Source organism: Bufo bufo, chromosome 9, assembly GCF_905171765.1.
Source record: "Bufo bufo chromosome 9, aBufBuf1.1, whole genome shotgun sequence".
In the NCBI taxonomy this organism is placed as follows: domain Eukaryota; kingdom Metazoa; phylum Chordata; class Amphibia; order Anura; family Bufonidae; genus Bufo; species Bufo bufo.
The window spans coordinates 34508804-34527488 of NC_053397.1; the positions used below are offsets into that span (position 1 = coordinate 34508804).

Below are 18685 nucleotides of genomic sequence, written 5' to 3' on the forward strand. Positions count from 1 at the left end.
ACGGGCATCAAAAAACAGGGACAGGCTGCAGCATTTCAGAAAAAATACAGTCTTGCAGTCCGCAAATTACAGATCCACACAAAAACATGGATACAGACCATGTGCGTTCCACATTTTGCGGAATGGCTGGCCCCTAATAAACCAAAGCTATCCTTTTCCATTATGAGTTTAATTAATAGGACATGTTCTAATTTATTTTGCGGAACGGACATGCAGACATGGAGTCAATTCCGTTGTTTTTTCCGGCCCCCATTAAGGTGAATGGTTCCTCATAAGGGCCTCAAAGAAAAAAAAGGAACGGACACAGAAAAGAAAAATAAGTTTGTGTGCATGAGCCCTTAGAAAGAGCTAGGGACAGAGATGAGTGTCCACTGGGCGTCTCTCTTCCAGATCCCACAGCCCAGCTGGGCTTGTTTGAAAGGTCTTGGGGTATTTGCATACATGGAGAGACATCAGAGGAGAAGAGTTCTTTGGAATGGGGGAGCCTGATGCTGCTTCATACTGGCCACGGTTAGAGCAGAATGAATCTGTTGACAGGTCTTCTTTAAAGGGGTTGTCTCACGAAGAAAACTTCTCTCCATATGCACATGGACGTCATAGAGGGAAGTTCTCTTCTCTGCTCTGCAAGTGCACCTCCTGCTATGGTCAGTCTTGAGCGTGCTCCAGGGACTACATGGACAGCTATTCATCCGAATGGTCGCCACGTAACACTGCACATCATCTTCTGCCGCAGGGGAAATACTTGGCTGGCCGTGGTTTGTCCAGTTAAAGAGGTTGTCCCGTAAAAAAAAAATATTCTACAGTTTTCCAACCAGCTCTTGGACCTGAATACTTTTGTAATTGCATGTAATTAAAAATTTCGAATAGCCACCGAGTTATGAAATAAAATATATCTGTAGAGAGCCATCTGCTGTTTGTTTCTTTTCTTATTTCTTTGTCCTGCTCACTGAGAAGGTCGCACATGCTCAGTTTCATCCTTCATCTGCCTCCTGAGCCATGATTGGGAGAGCTGAGACACGCCCCCTGAGCTGTGATAGGGAGAGCATGGACACGCCCCCTGAGCTGCAGCAGAAAAGACACTCCCCTTGAGCTGTCAGCTTGATATAAATCTAGCAGAGCAATGAATGGGGAGATCTCTGGGTACATGTGAGGTGCAGGGCTGGTTCTAGATTTGTTAGAAAGAGGGAGTCATATTCTACACTGCTCAAAAAAATAAAGGGAACACAAAAATAACACATCCTAGATCTGAATTAATTAAATATTCTTCTGAAATACTTTGTTCTTTACATAGTTGAATGTGCTGACAACAAAATCACACAAAAAAAAAAAATGGAAATAAAAAATTTTAACCCATGGAGGTCTGGATTTGGAGTCACCCTCAAAATTAAAGTGGAAAAACACACTATAGGCTGATCCAACTTTGATGTAATGTCCTTAAAACAAGTCAAAATGAGGCTCAGTAGTGTGTGTGGCCTCCACATGCCTGTATGACCTCCCTACAACGCCTGTGCATGCTCCTGATGAGGTGGCGGACGGTCTCCTAAGGGATCTCTTCCCAGACCTGGACTAAAACATCTGCCAACTGCTGGACAGTCTGTGGTGCAACGTGACGTTGGTGGATAGAGCGAGACGTGATGTCCCAGATGTGCTCAATTGGATTCAGGTCTGGGGAACGGGCGGGCCAGTCCATAGCATCAATGCCTTCATCTTGCAGGAACTGCTGACACACTCCAGCCACATGAGGTCTAGCATTGTCTTGCATTAGGAGGAACCCAGGGCCAACCGCACCAGCATATGGTCTCACAAGGGGTCTGAGGATCTCATCTCGGTACCTAATGGCAGTCAGGCTACCTCTGGCAAGCACATGGAGGGCTGTGCGACCCTCCAAAGAAATGCCACCCCACACCATTACTGACCCAATGCCAAACCGGTCATGCTGGAATTGTTGCAGGCAGCAGAACGTTCTCCACGGCGTCTCCAGACTCTGTCACGTCTGTCACATGTGCTCAGTGTGAACCTGCTTTCATCTGTGAAGAGCACAGGGCGCCAGTGGCGAATTTGCCAATCTTGGTGTTTTCTGGCAAATGCCAAACGTCCTGCACGGTGTTGGGCTGTAAGCACAACCCCCACCTGTGGACGTCGGGCCCTCATATCACCCTAATGGAGTCTGTTTCTGACCGTTTGAGCAGACACATGCACATTTGTGGCCTGCTGGAGGTCATTTTGCAGGGCTCTGGCAGTGCTCCTCCTGTTCCTCCTTTCACAAAGGTGGAGGTAGCGGTCCTGCTGCTGGTTTGTTGCCCTCCTACGGCCTCCTCCACGTCTCCTGATGTACTGGCCTGTCTCCTGGTAGCGCCTCCATGCTCTGGACACTACGCTGACAGACACAGCAAACCTTCTTGCCACAGCTTGCATTGATGTGCCATCCTGGATAAGCTGCACTACCTGAGCCACTTCTGTGGGTTGTAGACTCCGTCTCATGCTACCACTAGAGTGAAAGCACCGGCAGCATTCAAAAGTGACCAAAACATCAGCCAGGAAGCATAGGAACTGAGAAGTGGTCAGGTCACCACCTGCAGAACCACTCCTTTATTGGGGGGGTCTTGCTAATTGCCTATAATTTCCACCTGTTGTCTATCCCATTTGCACAACAGCATGTGAAATTGATTGTCACTCAGTGTTGCTTCCTAAGTGGACAGTTTGATTTCACAGAAGTGTGATTGACTTGGAGTTACATTGTGTTGTTTAAGTGTTCCCTTTATTTTTTTGAGCAGTGTATATGATGACTATACTACTTTTTATTTACATTGGTCATGGATAACCCCTTTAAGTCAATTCTTAAAGGGGTTGTCTCACTCTAGGCTAATATGAATTGTCTCATTGCGCTAAAATCTTACTAACCACAGACGGGTGAAATGTAAATGGTATCCATGAATTTATGGAAACAATATTAACGTTTTGTGGGAACTCAAAATTAATGGACATCATGCACGGTGGTGGGAGGACGGTACTCTGCACTGCCCTCGTGTGGTCACAAGTGGCACTTTTAGTCACAAATTAAGCATTTTGCTTACTTTATCGATAATTCACGTTCAAAATGATGCATGCTCTACATTGAAGACAGCAGAGGGGGAGAAAAGAGGGACACCGATCAATATTAACATATTAGAGACAAAAACACGAACAAACAGTATTATGCATCTGTTAAAAAGAAAGTCCTGTGTACACGAGCGGGGGGCTTTATTTCACCATTCCCTTACTCCCTGAATTTATGTTATTCCCCCCCCTCCCATCCATCAGTACCTAGTAATTACATAAGGGCAGACATGAACAAGCAACTTCTCTTTACAGACTATACTCTTCCCGTGAAAAGAAGAGTATTGGCCTAGTCTCTGCTGCGCTGCTAGATGCCGATGACATATATTATTTTATAGAAGACTAGTTCCGCGCTAAATAAAAATGGCGGCAAGCAACAGAAGCTAGCTGTGGTCTTCCAAATGAAATATGGACAGTGACAAGCCGACCGTAATGGCAAATTTTGGGATCCTGCTGATAAGCATAAACAGCAAGGGAGGCAGGGGAAGGGTTCCTTAAAGAGGCTCTCCAGCTAAATCTGTATAGAAGAATATTCATACATCAGCAATAGGGAGACTGGTCCGAGTACTGCCAAAAAGTACCTGCCGTGTCAAGTGACTTCCCAGACTAAGCTGCCGTGTGTACACGGGGAATACTCTTATATCCTGGTTGGTATAAGACCGGTACTTTGCACTTTCACCCGGCGGTGCTCGATCTGGGAAACATGGGCCGTGCGCCGCCAGCATCTCCCACACTCACTGCATCATAGTATCTATCTGATCCTGGCTCTATTGTACATACAGGACAACAGAGCTACGTTTTAATAGAATTCGACTATCATAAAACACTATGGGGCCCACACACAGCCCGTGTTTCCCAGACGGAGCACGGTCGTGTGACTCAGCCCAAATTCTGTTTTCCCTGTGCTCAGTGGAGTCCAGCTGGCTGAGATGTCTCCCATACACAGCACACAAAGAATAAGGGCTAATGCACACGACTGTTTTTGGCCGCATCCGATCTGCATTTTTTGCAGGTTGGATGTGGACCCATTCACTTCAGTGGGGTTGCCAAAGATGCAGACAGCACACCATGTGCTGTCCACATCCATATGTCTGTCCCACCTCCCGCACAAAAAATAGAACATGTCCTATTCTTGTCCGTATTAAAGGGCAGGACGTTCCGTTCTGCAAAATGCGGAAGACACACACGGCCGGTATCTGTGTTTCGCAGTTCTCGGAAGCAGCGTGGAGGGCATTATACAGCAGTACCGTGCTCGCGCTGTTTAGCTGTGATTACAACGCTAGGGTGAGACAGTAAATCCTGGACAAGAGCCAGCTCCTCCATAGACTTCTATGGGCTGGATGTGATCTCCTACTGCAACCAGCTACTAACTCGTCTTCTGGTTTGAACAGTGAATAGAGAGCTATGTAGGCGCCTGCACACAATGCGGATTACATGTGGAAAAACCGCAGCGTAGTACAGAACCAGCAAAGTGCATGAGGTTAGACAAATCTCATGTATACTTTGCTCTTTCACTTAGATCCGGAAATTGACCTGCTGTGCGTATTTTGAAATCTGCAGCTTGTCAACTGTTGCTTTGTTTATGCAGATCTCACCCCTTTTCAATTGAAGGGTGAGCACTGCGGAAAATCCACATGAAATCTGCACCAAAAAACGCAATAAGTGCATTTTTGGTGCAGATTTTACGTGCATTTTCTGCACATGAAATTTGCACCACGTGCAGCCACCCTTTAGGGGATGTTTACATGACGGCTTTTTACAGCAGAATGTTGAAATGTCCATTCACAGCGCAGCCATAAGCTGCCGCTCCGAGATCCCCAGCGCCGCCTCCCTTTGGGAAGTATGGGATGCAGAATGGACGCGGTCGCCTGCGGAATTTCTGCATGGCTGTGCACTCCAGAATTCTACCGTAAAAACCGTTGTGTGAACATCCCCTTAGTGAGGTGGGGGGATCAGGAGTAAAAGTGGAGTGATACATCGAGAAAGAGGAATTCTGTAACAAGACATATTTTATAGTGTAATTTGTACTATTGAATTTTGAAGAAAACTTGACACGACAATTACTCTTTAGGCTGCGGATCAGCGATTCCCTCAGCATGCTGGGAGCTGTCGTTTTATAAAAAGCTGGAGGGCCGCGGGTTGCAGATCACTGGTGTAGATTTAAAAGGTTTTCCAACATTAGAAACTCACTCGACCACTCCCTCTTTCCCGCAATTGTAACGCCCCGTTGCATAAAGGCCACGTACTTTGTGATACGGTTTTCTGGAAACTCAAATATACATCTCACAGTGTCAAACATGATCATAGTATTGACATGGTGGGGTGCCTTGGACGGTAATGTAGACAGTCCAGCCATGCCCGGGTGGCAAGGTGGCCGCTTGTTTCACTCGAGACAAAAACAGCCCAAGTTTCACCCCTTTTTTCCAAGCCCATATTTTATATTTACGGGCTACAGATGACAACATGAAAGCCTTCAGGGATACATAGAGAAGACAAAGACAAGGATTCATCAACAGAGAGAGAGGATCTCCGTGTCGTGCAACGCGCCAACCCCCCCGCACTAGGCCCAACACAATGTATGGGTTTTGCACGGAGTGTTCCTTTAATGGTACAGAGCGTTCTAAGATGCAGAGCCGACATGAATGTAATCCTATAGACAGCAATGATGAGAATGTTTCGAGACAAGACGTTTCTTACAAGCAGGAAGGACAACATTCTCCTTGTTGGGTCGGGCAGGCAGGCAATACGGCAGAAGCGCGGCAGGCAATGTCCAAGCATGAGAGCATCATGGAAAGAAGCGGCGTAGGTTACACACCAGCACCAACAGCAGTCCTAGTAAGCAATTATCCAGAATCCATGAAGGTTACAGCTTTTTGATCAGATTTACATCGTGTATTGTTTTTTTTTTTCTTTTGCGTTAGAATGGTTTCACACAGCGGGGGTCATTTATTACAGCTCTACACCAGCGGGTTTTTTTTAGCGTAGAAGTGTTACAAATTTTGTTGCAAGGGCTGGTTTGCTCCAGGTGATCAGTTGTGACTTTGTTTTTTTATTAAAGGGGTTGTCCCATGAAAAATATTCTACAGTTTTCAAACCAGAACCTGGATTTGAATAATTTTGCAATTGCGTGTAATTAACAATTTAGTATAGTCCCCGAGTTATTCAATAAAATCTATCTGTATAGCACCACCTGTTTGTCTTTTTCTTATTTCTTTGTCCTGCTCACTGAGATGGCCGCACATGCTCAGTTTCATCCTTCAACTGCCTCCTGAGCTGTGATAGGTAGAGCGAGGACACGCCCCCTGAGCTGTGATAGGTAGAGCATGGACACGCCCCCTGAGCTGCAGTAGAAAAGACACTCCCCTTGAGCTTTCAGCTTGATATAAATCTAGCAGAGCAATGAATGGGGAAATCTCTGGATCCATGTGAGGTACAGGGCTGGTTCTAGCTTTGTTAGAAAGAGATTGTCATGTACTGTATGATGTCTGATTTTCATTTTTTTACATTAATCATGGGATAACCCCTTTAAGCCATTTTAACTCTTTTGAAAAAAACAATGCACTGGCCATACAGGCCCTTTAAGTACATGTATATGGATGGGTCGTGTGCAGAATGTCACTGGGAGCTCTTCCATGACGAGGTGATTGTTTGTAACCATTAACCTATAACATACACAAGACAGAACTCACACAACATAAGGATCCTATGCTTAGGTCAGTCTAGTATTGCTGATTTAAGTAAATTGAGTCGAGCAGAAATACAGCACACCACCTATATACATAGGTCGAGCTGTTTCTGGAAGAAAAAAAAAAGCCATGTCTTTCTAACCATATATAACCCTTTTAAATTACTTTACAGAGGATTCTGACTTGTGACTGTCCTCATTGGACACGCAGGAGTGTATAGAACATGTACATCTTAAAGGGGTTCTCTCACTTCAGCAAGTGGCATTTATTATGTAGAGAAAGTTAATACAAGCCACTTACTAATGTATTGCGATTGTCCATATTGTCTCCTTTGCTGGCTGGATTAATTTTTCCATCACATTATACACTGCTCGTTTCCAGGGGTTACGACCACCCTGCAATCCATCAGTGGTGGTCATGCTTGCACACTACTGGAAAAAGCACCACCTTATGCAAGCTCCCACGGTCCCGGCCACCAGAGAGGCCAGTGCTCTTTCCTATAGAGTACAAGCACAACCGCCGCTGCTGGATTGCAGGGTGGTTGTAACCATGGAAACGAGAAGTGCATAACGTGATGGAAAAATGAAGGCAATATGGACAATCGCAATACATTAGTAAGTGCCTTGTAATAACTTTCTCAACATGATAAATGCAATTTGCTGAAGTGAGAGGACCCCTTTAACTACTGCCAGTGGCGTCTGTATTTATTGTAGTGAGTGGTATGGCAGATCTCTAGGACATGCGAAGAAATTATGATGGGTGGGGGTCCGATCTCTGGGACGCCGACTGTTCCCAAGGATGAAAGGGATGCAGGGCCGGTGTAGTGCCGAATCCCCGTCAGTATTCTTCCGTGCACAGGAGTACTGCAGCACAGCGCCACTCACATAAATGAGGTTGGCTGCAGCTCCCTGCACAGATGGGTGCCCGGGGGCCGCTATGCAGGGGACACTGGACTCGTGAGCAGTGCTGGCCAGAAGGAAATGCGCGCATCAGGTAAACGGAGAAGCAGTGTGGCCGCCTTGAATGACAGGAGAGGAGTCTGGAAATCAAAGGATCTACAGCTGAAAAGATAACAAGGAGGACCCCAGGTAAGTGCCCTGTTTGTTCCCTAGTTAATATGATTATTTTTTTTAACCTGAGGGCTACTTTAAAGAATCCTAACACATGCCGAAATAGCGAAGTAAATAGTATAACTGAAAGCTGCCATCACTGCAAATCATGTCTCTAAGCAAAGTCCCTTTTATTCCAGCCCACCACAATAAAAGGGTTAAAATATCACAGTGCAGGATATTTCAGGTAAGTCAATGACGCATTGATGTAAGTGATCCGGCGATGCAATGTGTGAACACAGAGCGTGCATGAGGGGACACGGACGGACAAGAGCAGTTAGTGTGAAGCACGTCATACGTCGACTTACCATGCAAGTACTCGTTCTTAGAAAGCAGAATGGGTTAGCAGCGGATGAAAGCACAAGGAACTAGTGCTTCGCTAGATCATACATGTCATTGTCCTCTAGTGACTGGCACTGCCTGGAATTGCCGCCTACAAGGTGAACTGAAGGTGGCCATAGAAGGGCAAATGCCAGAACTGGTTGGGTGAAAAGTGTGACCAATAGAGACCATGAGCACCGCACTCCAAGAAATGGTGGAAAACCTGGAGGTCATGCATGGTGCCAGCTGTAAAGTCTGTGGGAAGTCACTGCATTCTCATGGGTTAAATGCAACCGAGCAGCTAAAAAAAATGCGCTTCAAAAACAGCGCAAAATAAATTGGCCCGCACTGACTAAGCAGTAACTGTGGCGCCCAGGGTCACAAATGATGATGTCCGACAAATCTGTGCTTTTCTTATCTGAGACAATGTGGGCATATCACTAGGATATGCCCCCATTGTCTGATAGGTGCTGGACCCACCTCGGGAACCTGCACCTACGCCGAGAACGGAGCCCCGAAAGTAGTGGAGGGCGCACTACACATGCAGCCGCCTTCCATTCATTTCTATGGGTCTGTTGAAAAGAGCCGAGGGCCCATAGAAGTGAACGGGAGCAGTGGGCGGTCATGCGCGCGGCGCTCCCATTCACTTCAGTGGGGAGAGCGCTTAGTAGTGGCCGGACCAGAGTCCTCCAGCCACCACTTTGCCGGCTCCGTTCTCGATATAGGTGCGGGTCCCAGTGGTGGGACCTGCACCTATCAGACAATGGGGGCATAGCCTAGCGATATGCGCCCATTGTCTCAGATGGGAATACCCCTTTAAATTTCCCTCTTTTGTCATCATCCACCATGTTGGAAAAGTGGCAAGTAAAGTGGATGCGTTCTCTAAAGGATAACAGTTTTAGTCAAATTTATTAAAGGGGTTTTCCATCCTCATGATAGGTCATCGATATCAGATCAGGGGGGTTCTGACTCCAAACATCTCTACCGATCAGCCATTTGAAAAGGTAGTGACGCTTCGGTGAGCGCTGTGGCTTCTTCCCAGACCAGTGGCGACACGTTCATCGGTCATGTGGCCTAGGTGCAGAAGTGAATGCGGCTGAGCTGCAGTACCAAGCATAGCCACTATACTATACAATGTACGGCGCTGGGCTTGGTAAGCGGCGAGGAGGCCGCCGAACACCGCTGCCTCCTCAACAGCAGATCAGCGAGGGTCCTGGCTGTCGGACCTCCACCGATCTGATATGGATTACCTACCCTGAGGATAGGTCATCAATATCAGAGCCTTGGAAAAAAGCCTGAGAAATGTGTAAATTTCACTGAAACCAATAGCTGCTTAAAGGGGTTATCCAACCCCAAAGATACCCCCCAATTGCCCAGGCCCCTCACACAGGTTGCCCTTACCTTTCCTCTCCGGCACCCGTGACACTTCTGATGCCCGTATGGCCGCCGCTGCATCTCCCCATTGCGCGGATCAAAACATCCTCCACCGGGGGGCAGCCAATAGCAGGCTCCGACGGGAACAAGCCTCCCTAGCATCACCTGCGATGGTAGGGAGCGGTGGCCGTGCGGGCATCAGAAGCGAAGCGGGTGCTGTGGAGCAAGGTAATTACAATCGGTGTGAGGGGCTCGGGCATTTGGGGGGACATTTTGGGGGTTGGATAACCCCTTTAAGGCAGGGATAGGGTTGGTTGTCAAATTATTAGGAAGCATGGAACTTTTAATAAATTTGGGGTCCAGCTATCCCCTTTACCTAGACTGGCGTCAGAACCGCCAGTCTTAGTAAATGGGAGCCATAGGGGGAGAACTGGCTTAGTTGCCCATAGCAACCAATCAGATTCCACTTTTCATTTTCCAAAGGAGCTGTGAAAAATGAAAGGTGGAATCTGATTGGTTGCTGTGGGCAACTAAGCCAGTTCTTCTTTACACCAGTTTGATAAATCCACCATAGTGTTTACACACCAATAGGAAGAACCGTGATCCAGAAAGACGTAAATCGCCATTTATACTGACCTGCTGTTGAAGGTGGTGTAGGAGACGAGGGCGATGTCAGAGGAGAACTCGTTCCAGAGCCTGCAAACCAGAAAGGATCGAGACAGATTTATGGATGTATATTGTAATAGGAAGAGCAGTAAAAAGAAAAGAAACCCATCGAATGCCTAAACTACAACAGGATGTGCATACTGAGAGTTGTAGTTTCACTACAGCTGGATGAACATGTTGCCCACCACTGGTTTAGGGTAGGTAACAACGCAGAAATCACTGCGAAAGGTGCCCCACAATGATATGCAACTGACAACACTGGCTGATCCCTCAAGCTGATGTTAAAAACGGAGACTTTAGCCAATGTATTCCTGTCAGGAACACATCGGAGCCCTTTGCACCATCGTCATGGTATCTCCGTGTGGCATGGGTCCTACCACTAGACTACCTATCATCTTAGCACCTCTCAGACCGTGTTCGCACACCGTAGGCAGTCTAGTGGTAGGACCCATGCCACACGGAGATACCTTGACGGTGGTGCAAAGGGCTCCAATGTGTTCCTGACTGGAATACATTGGCTAAAGTCTCCGTTTTTAACATCAGCTTGAGGGATTCGCCAATGTTGTCAGTTGCATATCATTGTGGTGCACCTTTCGCAGTGATTTATGTAGTTATATATTTTCATCCACACATTATCCCATCTTGTGTAGGATGCCATTGTGGTGCATGTGGTCCGCTGCTGACATCCTCCATTGTATGCATTTTTGCTGGGGATTGCCGTTAGCAACGGATCACATGCGGAGGAATTGCTCCCCCGGTTATAAACACGCCACAGTGTTTGGGGTTTTTGAGCATCTCCTCCCATTTAGGCCACTTTATTTTAGCGATTTTTCTAGGTAACAACGCAGCATAAAGGTGAAGTCAATTCGTTAAAGGGGTATTCCAGTTGTGTAAAGATCTCTCCTATCCACAGGATAGGGAATAACTTAGATCGACAGGAATCCTACCACTGGGACCACCACTCATCATGAAACTGGGCCCCCGTACCCAGTAGAGCTCCCCGAAATGAACTTGGTTGCATCTGCCCCAGTAGTTTCTATGGGAGTTCAACACTCGGCTATCTCCGGAGCTCCCATAGAAATGTATGGAGTGCCCGCCGTTCATTATGGGGCCCCCACTCTTGTGATTCATGGGGGCCCCAGCGGTAGGACCCCCTCTAATCTAACAGTTATCTTATACTGGGGTTAACTTAACATAACCATAAAACCTCTTTAAAGTTTGTAACTTACCTGAATTATTTGAGTTGTTGCATTTCATTGACTGCTCCTCTCCAGATTCGCAGTTTGTGCGCTTTGACTTCTAGGAAACACAAGAACAAGGTACAGAGGATGAGTCCTGGGTCACTAATATGGACCGCTGTGATAAATGGTTTTTTCCAGGTTTTGTATACAAAAAGCTTAATCACTGCATAAACAAAAAAATCGACAACTTTGTGTTTCAGTTTCCCACCATATTCAAGATGTCGGTTTGCTGTCAGTGAATGAGCCCACTCTTGCTTCCATTCAGAGGCAGTAAACTTGTATATAGCTGGTCATGCCCTCATCTCAGAAGTGGATACAATTGTATCCAGTGTAGACAATGCTCTGTGAGTTAAGGCTGAGTTCACATCAGCGTTCATCTTCCTCTGAGCGGAACCTAACGGACCCCATTATAGTCTGTGGGGCCAGTAGGTTCCGTTTGGCTCAGTTATGTGCCGAATCCGTCCTAACGGAGCAGAAGAACGGAAATGCTGAACGCTGATGTGAACTCAGCCTAAACCTCCTGGACTCCAGAAGGATACATTGTAGCAAACTAGCAAAGAGATTTGTGCAGATGAGTAAGGGTATGTTCACACCACGCTGCGGCTGTTCACTTTGAATGCAGTGGACTCACTCATAGCTCAGCCCCAATGAATGGAGCTAAATCACAAGCAGACACCGGCCGCGGCTTCCAGCGGCAGCCACCACGTCAAGAAGGAACACGGTTTTAAACTGCAGCCTGCACAAACTGCACTGCTGCCTCCCATTGAGAACAGTAGGGGGCAGACACCACGCAGCCGCTGATGAAAGTTTGGTGCAGGGTACGCCCAAAATCCTGGCAGTATAAACTGCTGTGTAAACAGGTCATAAACTCTATATAAAAGTTTTAGGATCCACATCGTCAATATTACATTTTTACCTTTCGTGCCAAAATTTTCCTCTTTTTCTTCTCTTCCTCTGACCCGTGATGTGACTGTGCTCGTGTCAGTCGTCTGTGCTGGTATATCTGCATGGCAATATGTACACGTCACACATACATGTCTACATCATAAACCCCTCTCCCACTATTGTCCGGTCATGGAGCTACAAAATAAACCTTAAGGGGTTGTCTCATCATAGACAATGGGGGCATATCGCTAGGATATGCCCCCATTGTCTTATAGGTGTGGGTCCCATCGCTGGGACCCGCACCTATATAGACAACGGAGCCCCGTAAGTTGGTGGCTGGAGGAATCCGGTCCGGCCACCAAGCCGGCTCCCCATAGAAGTGAATGGGAGCGTACTTTGCATGCGCGGCCCCCGCTCCCATTCATTTCTATGGGGCCGACGGAAATAGCCGAGCCAGTGCTCGGCTAGTTTCACCAGCCCCATAGAAAATGAATGGAGGGCGGCTGCGCATGCGCAGTGCGCCCTCCATTTTTTGCAGGGCTCCGTTCTCGATATAGGTGGGACACGCACCAATAAGACAATGGGGGCATATCCTAGCGATATGTCCCCATTGTCCATGATGAGACAACCTCTTTAACATCGCCCTGGACATCACATGTCCCCCCATAGTGCCACCCGAGTATAAAGAATGCCCCCCCCCAGTATAACAAATGACCCTATTGAAGGCTCCCAGTACTAATAATGCCCCCCACTTCTCCTTGTGTTAAAAATAAAATAATACTGACCTCACCCACTTGTGCAGAAACAGTTATTCCTCACTTGCTGCAGAAGGACCTGTGCTCACGCTGGGAGCACATGGTGACATCATCACACTGGGAGCGCAGGTCTTTCTGCATCAAGTGAGGAATGACTGTCTGCGCGTGCAAGTGGATGAGTGGAGTCATTTTTTTAATTTTAACCGATAAAAGGCCATTTTTAACTAGTGTACCTGTTTTTTTTTAACAACCGTTAGATGGGTGCACCCCTGTCTTAACGGCTGTTAAAAATGGCTGAACTGATTTCAATGGGGTCCATCTTGCCGGGAAAAAGACCAAAAATAGAACACGTCCTATGGGCACTATTTACTGGCTGATTAAAAAAAAAAAAAAGCCCCATTAACATCAACAGTTTCTGAAACCGGTTGTGTGACGGCAGTTAAAAAAAACAGGCGCCTTTTTTGGCTCGGGGCAGCCCACCGGAAGCAGGGTCTGCGCTTAACGCTCAGATCACGACTGAAGAAATACAGGGGGTAATCTCCCAATTACCTAATGGTAAGTCACCTGGACCGGATGGGTTACCCTACTCTTATTACAAGACATTCTCATCTCTTCTAGTACCCCATTTATGTACCCTTTTTAACTCATTCCTGCAAGGTGCTGCTAATACCAGAGACTATGCTTCATTCCCATATTACTCTTATTCCGAAACCGGGAAAGGACCCCCTAGATTGCACTAATTACCGCCCTATTGCTCTTCTAAACTCCTATCTAAAAATATTCACCAAACTGTTAGCAGACCGGTTGGCGTATTGGCTGCCGCAACTAGTACACTCTGACCAGGTTGGCTTTGTGAGGGGCCGTCAGGGTGGGGATAACACGAGGAGGCTTATTAACCAGATAGATATTGCCAATAGGCAACATCAGCGGGCACTACTATGGAGCCTAGACGCTGAAAAAGCGTTTGATCGCTTAGGTTGGCCCTTCATGTTTTCCACCCTACAGGCTTTTGGATTCTCCGGTCCTTTCCTCTCAGCCCTCCGGTCACTATATAGCCGCCCTACGGCGACAATTAAATTACCATATGCTAACTCAGCCCCTTTCTTGATTAAAAATGGCACCAGACAGGGGTGTCCGCTTTCTCCTCTTTTGTTTGTGCTTTGCATTGAACCTTTAGCTGCAGCAATTAGGTCCCACCCAGACATCCATGGGATCATGGTTAATCGAGTTGAATATAAAATATTGTTATTCGCGGATGATGTTCTTCTTACTCTATCTGACCTACATATTACTTTACCTAATTTATTTGGTTTGCTAGCAGTATTTAGTCAGCTCTCCGGATATAAGGTCAACTCCGCGAAAACAGAAGCCCTTCCTTTGAATCTACCCGCAGAAGTCTTAACCCCGCTTCGGTCTAACTACCGTTTTAGATGGCAAGATACTACCTTGCGCTATTTGGGAGTAAACCTGACGGCATCGTATTCGTCTATATATTCCCATAACTTTCCCGCCTTACTTCAGGATCTTAAGCGTCAGGTGACTAAATGGATGTCTCTTCCCATATCTATGTTTGGCCGCATAGCGGCAGTTAAAATGTCCATTTTGCCGAAATGACTCTATTTATTTGAGACTCTCCCGGTACATGTACCAAGAACGGAACTACGGGCACTGCAGGCCGGTATATTTAAATGTATATGGAATGGGAGGAGACATAGGATAGCTAGTAGTACTCTTGTGGCCCTGAAGACTCAGGGGGGGTTGGCGGTTCCAGTTATTGCCAAATATTATTGGGCCACCCACCTTAGACGGCTACCGGCCTGGTCTAGACTCTATGCTTACTCCAGGTGGATGGAAATTGAAAAATTATGGATCGCCCCAATACATCCTAACTCTCTGTTGTGGTCCCCAATCCCCCAATCCCAACTACCAGAATTATTAGGGCCAATGCTACACACATACAAAATATGGCAATATTGTAAACATCGTTAGAGGTCCTCCATGACGTCCTTCTTATTTACCCCCCTCTTTAGTGCTGGGTCACAAGTTTCTTTCTTTAAACCGTGGTTTTCCAAGAAAATGTTTAGATTTGCAGATCTGCTCGATTACAGAACGTTACAATTACTTCCATTTGACGAACTTAGAAGCTCTAGGTCGCTTCCGGAGGCATCTAGGTACCATTACCTACAAATTCAACATTTGTTTACCACTCTGTTTCACTCTAAACAAGTATCTATCCCCACGTCCTTTGAGAAGACGTGCAAGCTTTCGGAATCGACCAGAGGTCTTATATCTGAAATATAAGTGCTCCTCTCGTCCCCAACCTCTCCTACATCCATCCGGCACTCATATAGGTCTATATGGGAGTTGCTCCTACAAGTCCTATTCCCCTGGAAGAGTGGAAAACGATCTGGCGGAGGGCTGCGATGACGTCACCCTGTGTTACTCACAGAGAGAACACTGACAAAATAATGATGTTCTGGTACCACACTCCACGATTATTACATAAGTTTAAGATGTTGGAGATGTGGCACAGAGGAAGGTTCACACATCCATATTTTTGGGGACTGCCGGATTATTACTCCTTTCCGGACCATGGTGCAGGAAGTTCTCTACAGTCTGTTTGAGGTTAGGTTCCCCCTGGACCCCTTCACATATCTGCTAAATATCCCACTCATTGAAGTTAATGCTATATGTTCTGACTGCGGCCAGACGTTTACTGGCTAGATTTTGGAAACGGGCAGATTGCCCGTCACGGGCTGAACTCATCACTAGTATACTAGAAGTCAGACGCCTTGAGCATTTGTCGGCCGTTTTGCTTGCCTTGGTGGATAAATGACCGGGTTTGGAAGCAATGGGACCTAGTATTTGATGCTCCAGAATGATTGGGCCTTTACCTTTTCCCCCCATCCTAACCCCACTGTGTCATGTCTTGTTACTCTCCTTTGTGTGTCTAAATCTCTCTTTTACAGTAACTTTTGTACGCCTTCATACACTTTGTCATTATAGTAATCTGTTGACTCCTACCACAGTATTACTTTTCTAGGATTATTGTATCTGTAATTTTTGGTAGATGCTTTGAACCTGTTTATTTGCATAGCTGTGTAATACATGCCATCTTCTGCTCAATGCTCTTCGTTATATCTCTGTAACATGAATAGTGTACACCAGAGAAACTGTTTTTCATACATGTTTATTCTTGAAAAAAATTCAATAAATAAACAAAAAATAAAAAAATAATAACAGGCGCCACCGGGCTGTTTTTCGCTGTCCTGTGAATGTAGCCTATGTTGTAAGAGGAACAAAAATTCCCCCGTCATTCACAAGGAAAAAGTGAAGGTTAAGTCATATTTTCTTACATAAAGCTCTTCATCCTGTAATTGCACCACTGGTATCTAATAAACTGGTCTCCAGTTTCTTACATGATGGGCAACACGATGTCCGATCATGAGACATCATTTATCTTTAAAAGACAATAGTAATAAAGGACCGGCCTCTCTCTCTTGAAATCTTGCAAATATTCCTTTATTGCCACCTACCGTATGTATCTGTGACGCAAGCTGTGCCTTTGTCAAACATCTTTGTCAAATATCATGACAAAGGCGCAGCTTGTGCCGAAACGCGTCACAGATACATATGTGTCAATAAAGGAATATTTGCAAGATTTAAAGAGAGAGAGGCCGGTCCTTTATTACCATTGTTATATGCCCTAGGACACGTGCACCGCCACGCCATAAACCGCAGTGCCGACAGATCTACCTCTTATGTTAAGACTGGATATGACCATGGCTTCCTCTCTAATAACCCACAGGACATTACCGATTTCTGCTCCTCCACGAGCCTCTTCTCCATACATTCTTTGGCTGTTTTCAGGGCTTCTTTTAACTTGGTAGGAATCTGGACGGTTAAAAAACAAACAAAAAAAACCCATTAGATTCCCCCTGCTCTAGTTTCTCCCTTTGTCCTTCCGGTAGGCCAGTCCACCCCACCCCACCCCACTACGGCACACGAGGAGCAGCACCCACTTTTCTGGACCATGCTGAATGTGCTGGATGAGCATTCACAACCAGGGCAAAGGGGCTTTCATTTGCCTACAGGACAATTAGTAAATATTATACAATATAAATGACCACCACCCAGTGGGTACCTTCAATAGAGGCAGTCCACAGGAATGCTACAGGCCTGGGGAAGGGTGGGGGCCCGGCGCTGAACAACATTTCTACCTGGCATGAAAACATTTTCATGCAGTGGCTACTACAGGGAGCTCCGTGCACTCAGATCGTTACAGCTTCAATAAGGTAACTGCATACATTTTTATGCACTGAGCTCCCCCTAGTGGTGGCTTCCGGCAGCCAGTTAATAACATATTACCTGAAGGGAAGCAGTGATTTAGAGCTGTATAGGGGAGACTTATCAGTGTATTTAGGCCAAATACATTGAGAAATACGGTGTTGAGAATAAGCGCTGTATTTTTTAAGCATCTGACATAAAAGTCCGATAAAATAGGTGAAGCCAAGGGCGACTTTTTTTCATTTTATTTTTTAATTACAATTCATTTAAAAAATAATATTTTGCTTAATAAAAAAAAATACGCATTTGTCAGAAATCCCTAATGAATACTTATAATGAGAAAGCACAGTTTTCACCAGAATTGCCCACGACAGATATCAGTAGTGTGCTTTCATCATTCTACCTACAGATGGCGCATTTGTCTTATGAAAATGTGCTTTATCAGCAATTTATATCGCTTTGAGGCCACTAAACCACCAGAATGTCCTTACATGCGGCTGGGGTTTAGCTTCCCATGGATTGGTTTTTAGGAGCTGAAAATGTAAGTTATATTGTTGGGCACTTTTGATAAAGGAGTCCTGTGTGTGCGTGCAAAATTTACATGCTCTTGTATCCCATCATCCCGCAAGTATATAGATAATGGAAATATTTAGAGCGACCAACCCACCGAATATGAGGTGAACGGAACCATGACGGCAGTGACATGCATCTCCATAGATTACCTTAAACTGAGGTTTTTCCGTATTCATCAGCACCACGTCACTAAATAACCTAAAAGAAAAAAAATAAAAGAAAAACATCCACTAAAACTGCTCATCATAAAGGGGTATTCCCAGCAGCGGCAGCAGAGTTTGTTAGGGACTTCATATGGTTCTACATCAGGCATCCTCAAACTGCGGCCCTCCAGCTGTTGCAAAACTACAACTCCTACAGCCTACAGGTATCAGCCTACAGCAGGGCATTGTGGGAGTTGTAGTTTTACAACAGCTGGAGGGCCGCAGTTTGAGGATGCCTGTTCTACATCTTCAGTGATAATCACAGGTATTATTGTGAATATTATTACATATTATTATAGCAGATTTGATAACAGTATGTAATACTACCGACTAACCTGCAGGTGGCGACATCTGACAACGATCAATTACGTACTTTTCTTTTATCATTTCTTATAGCTGGTAACATATATAGATTAATTTGTACCATAGAATTTTCTAAATGGGAATAATTTTACAAAATGGCTCAACCTATTCTTTGCCTGGACAAAC

The 18685-nt window shown here is 45.8% G+C and overlaps 1 protein-coding gene across 2 annotated transcripts in view; it reads right to left on the reverse strand.

Moving 5' to 3' along the window:
- Nucleotides 1-18685, reverse strand: part of PXK (PX domain containing serine/threonine kinase like) — an 82978-nt gene that overhangs the window by 3382 nt on the left and 60911 nt on the right. For both annotated transcript variants that reach the window (XM_040406813.1, XM_040406812.1), the window contains 5 exons: nucleotides 18143-18191; nucleotides 16950-17027; nucleotides 12410-12496; nucleotides 11482-11551; nucleotides 10223-10282 (listed from right to left, as the gene is read on the reverse strand). In XM_040406813.1, the coding sequence (XP_040262747.1) occupies nucleotides 10223-10282; nucleotides 11482-11551; nucleotides 12410-12496; nucleotides 16950-17027; nucleotides 18143-18191 (344 nt within the window). The remainder of the gene's footprint in view (nucleotides 1-10222; nucleotides 10283-11481; nucleotides 11552-12409; nucleotides 12497-16949; nucleotides 17028-18142; nucleotides 18192-18685) is intronic.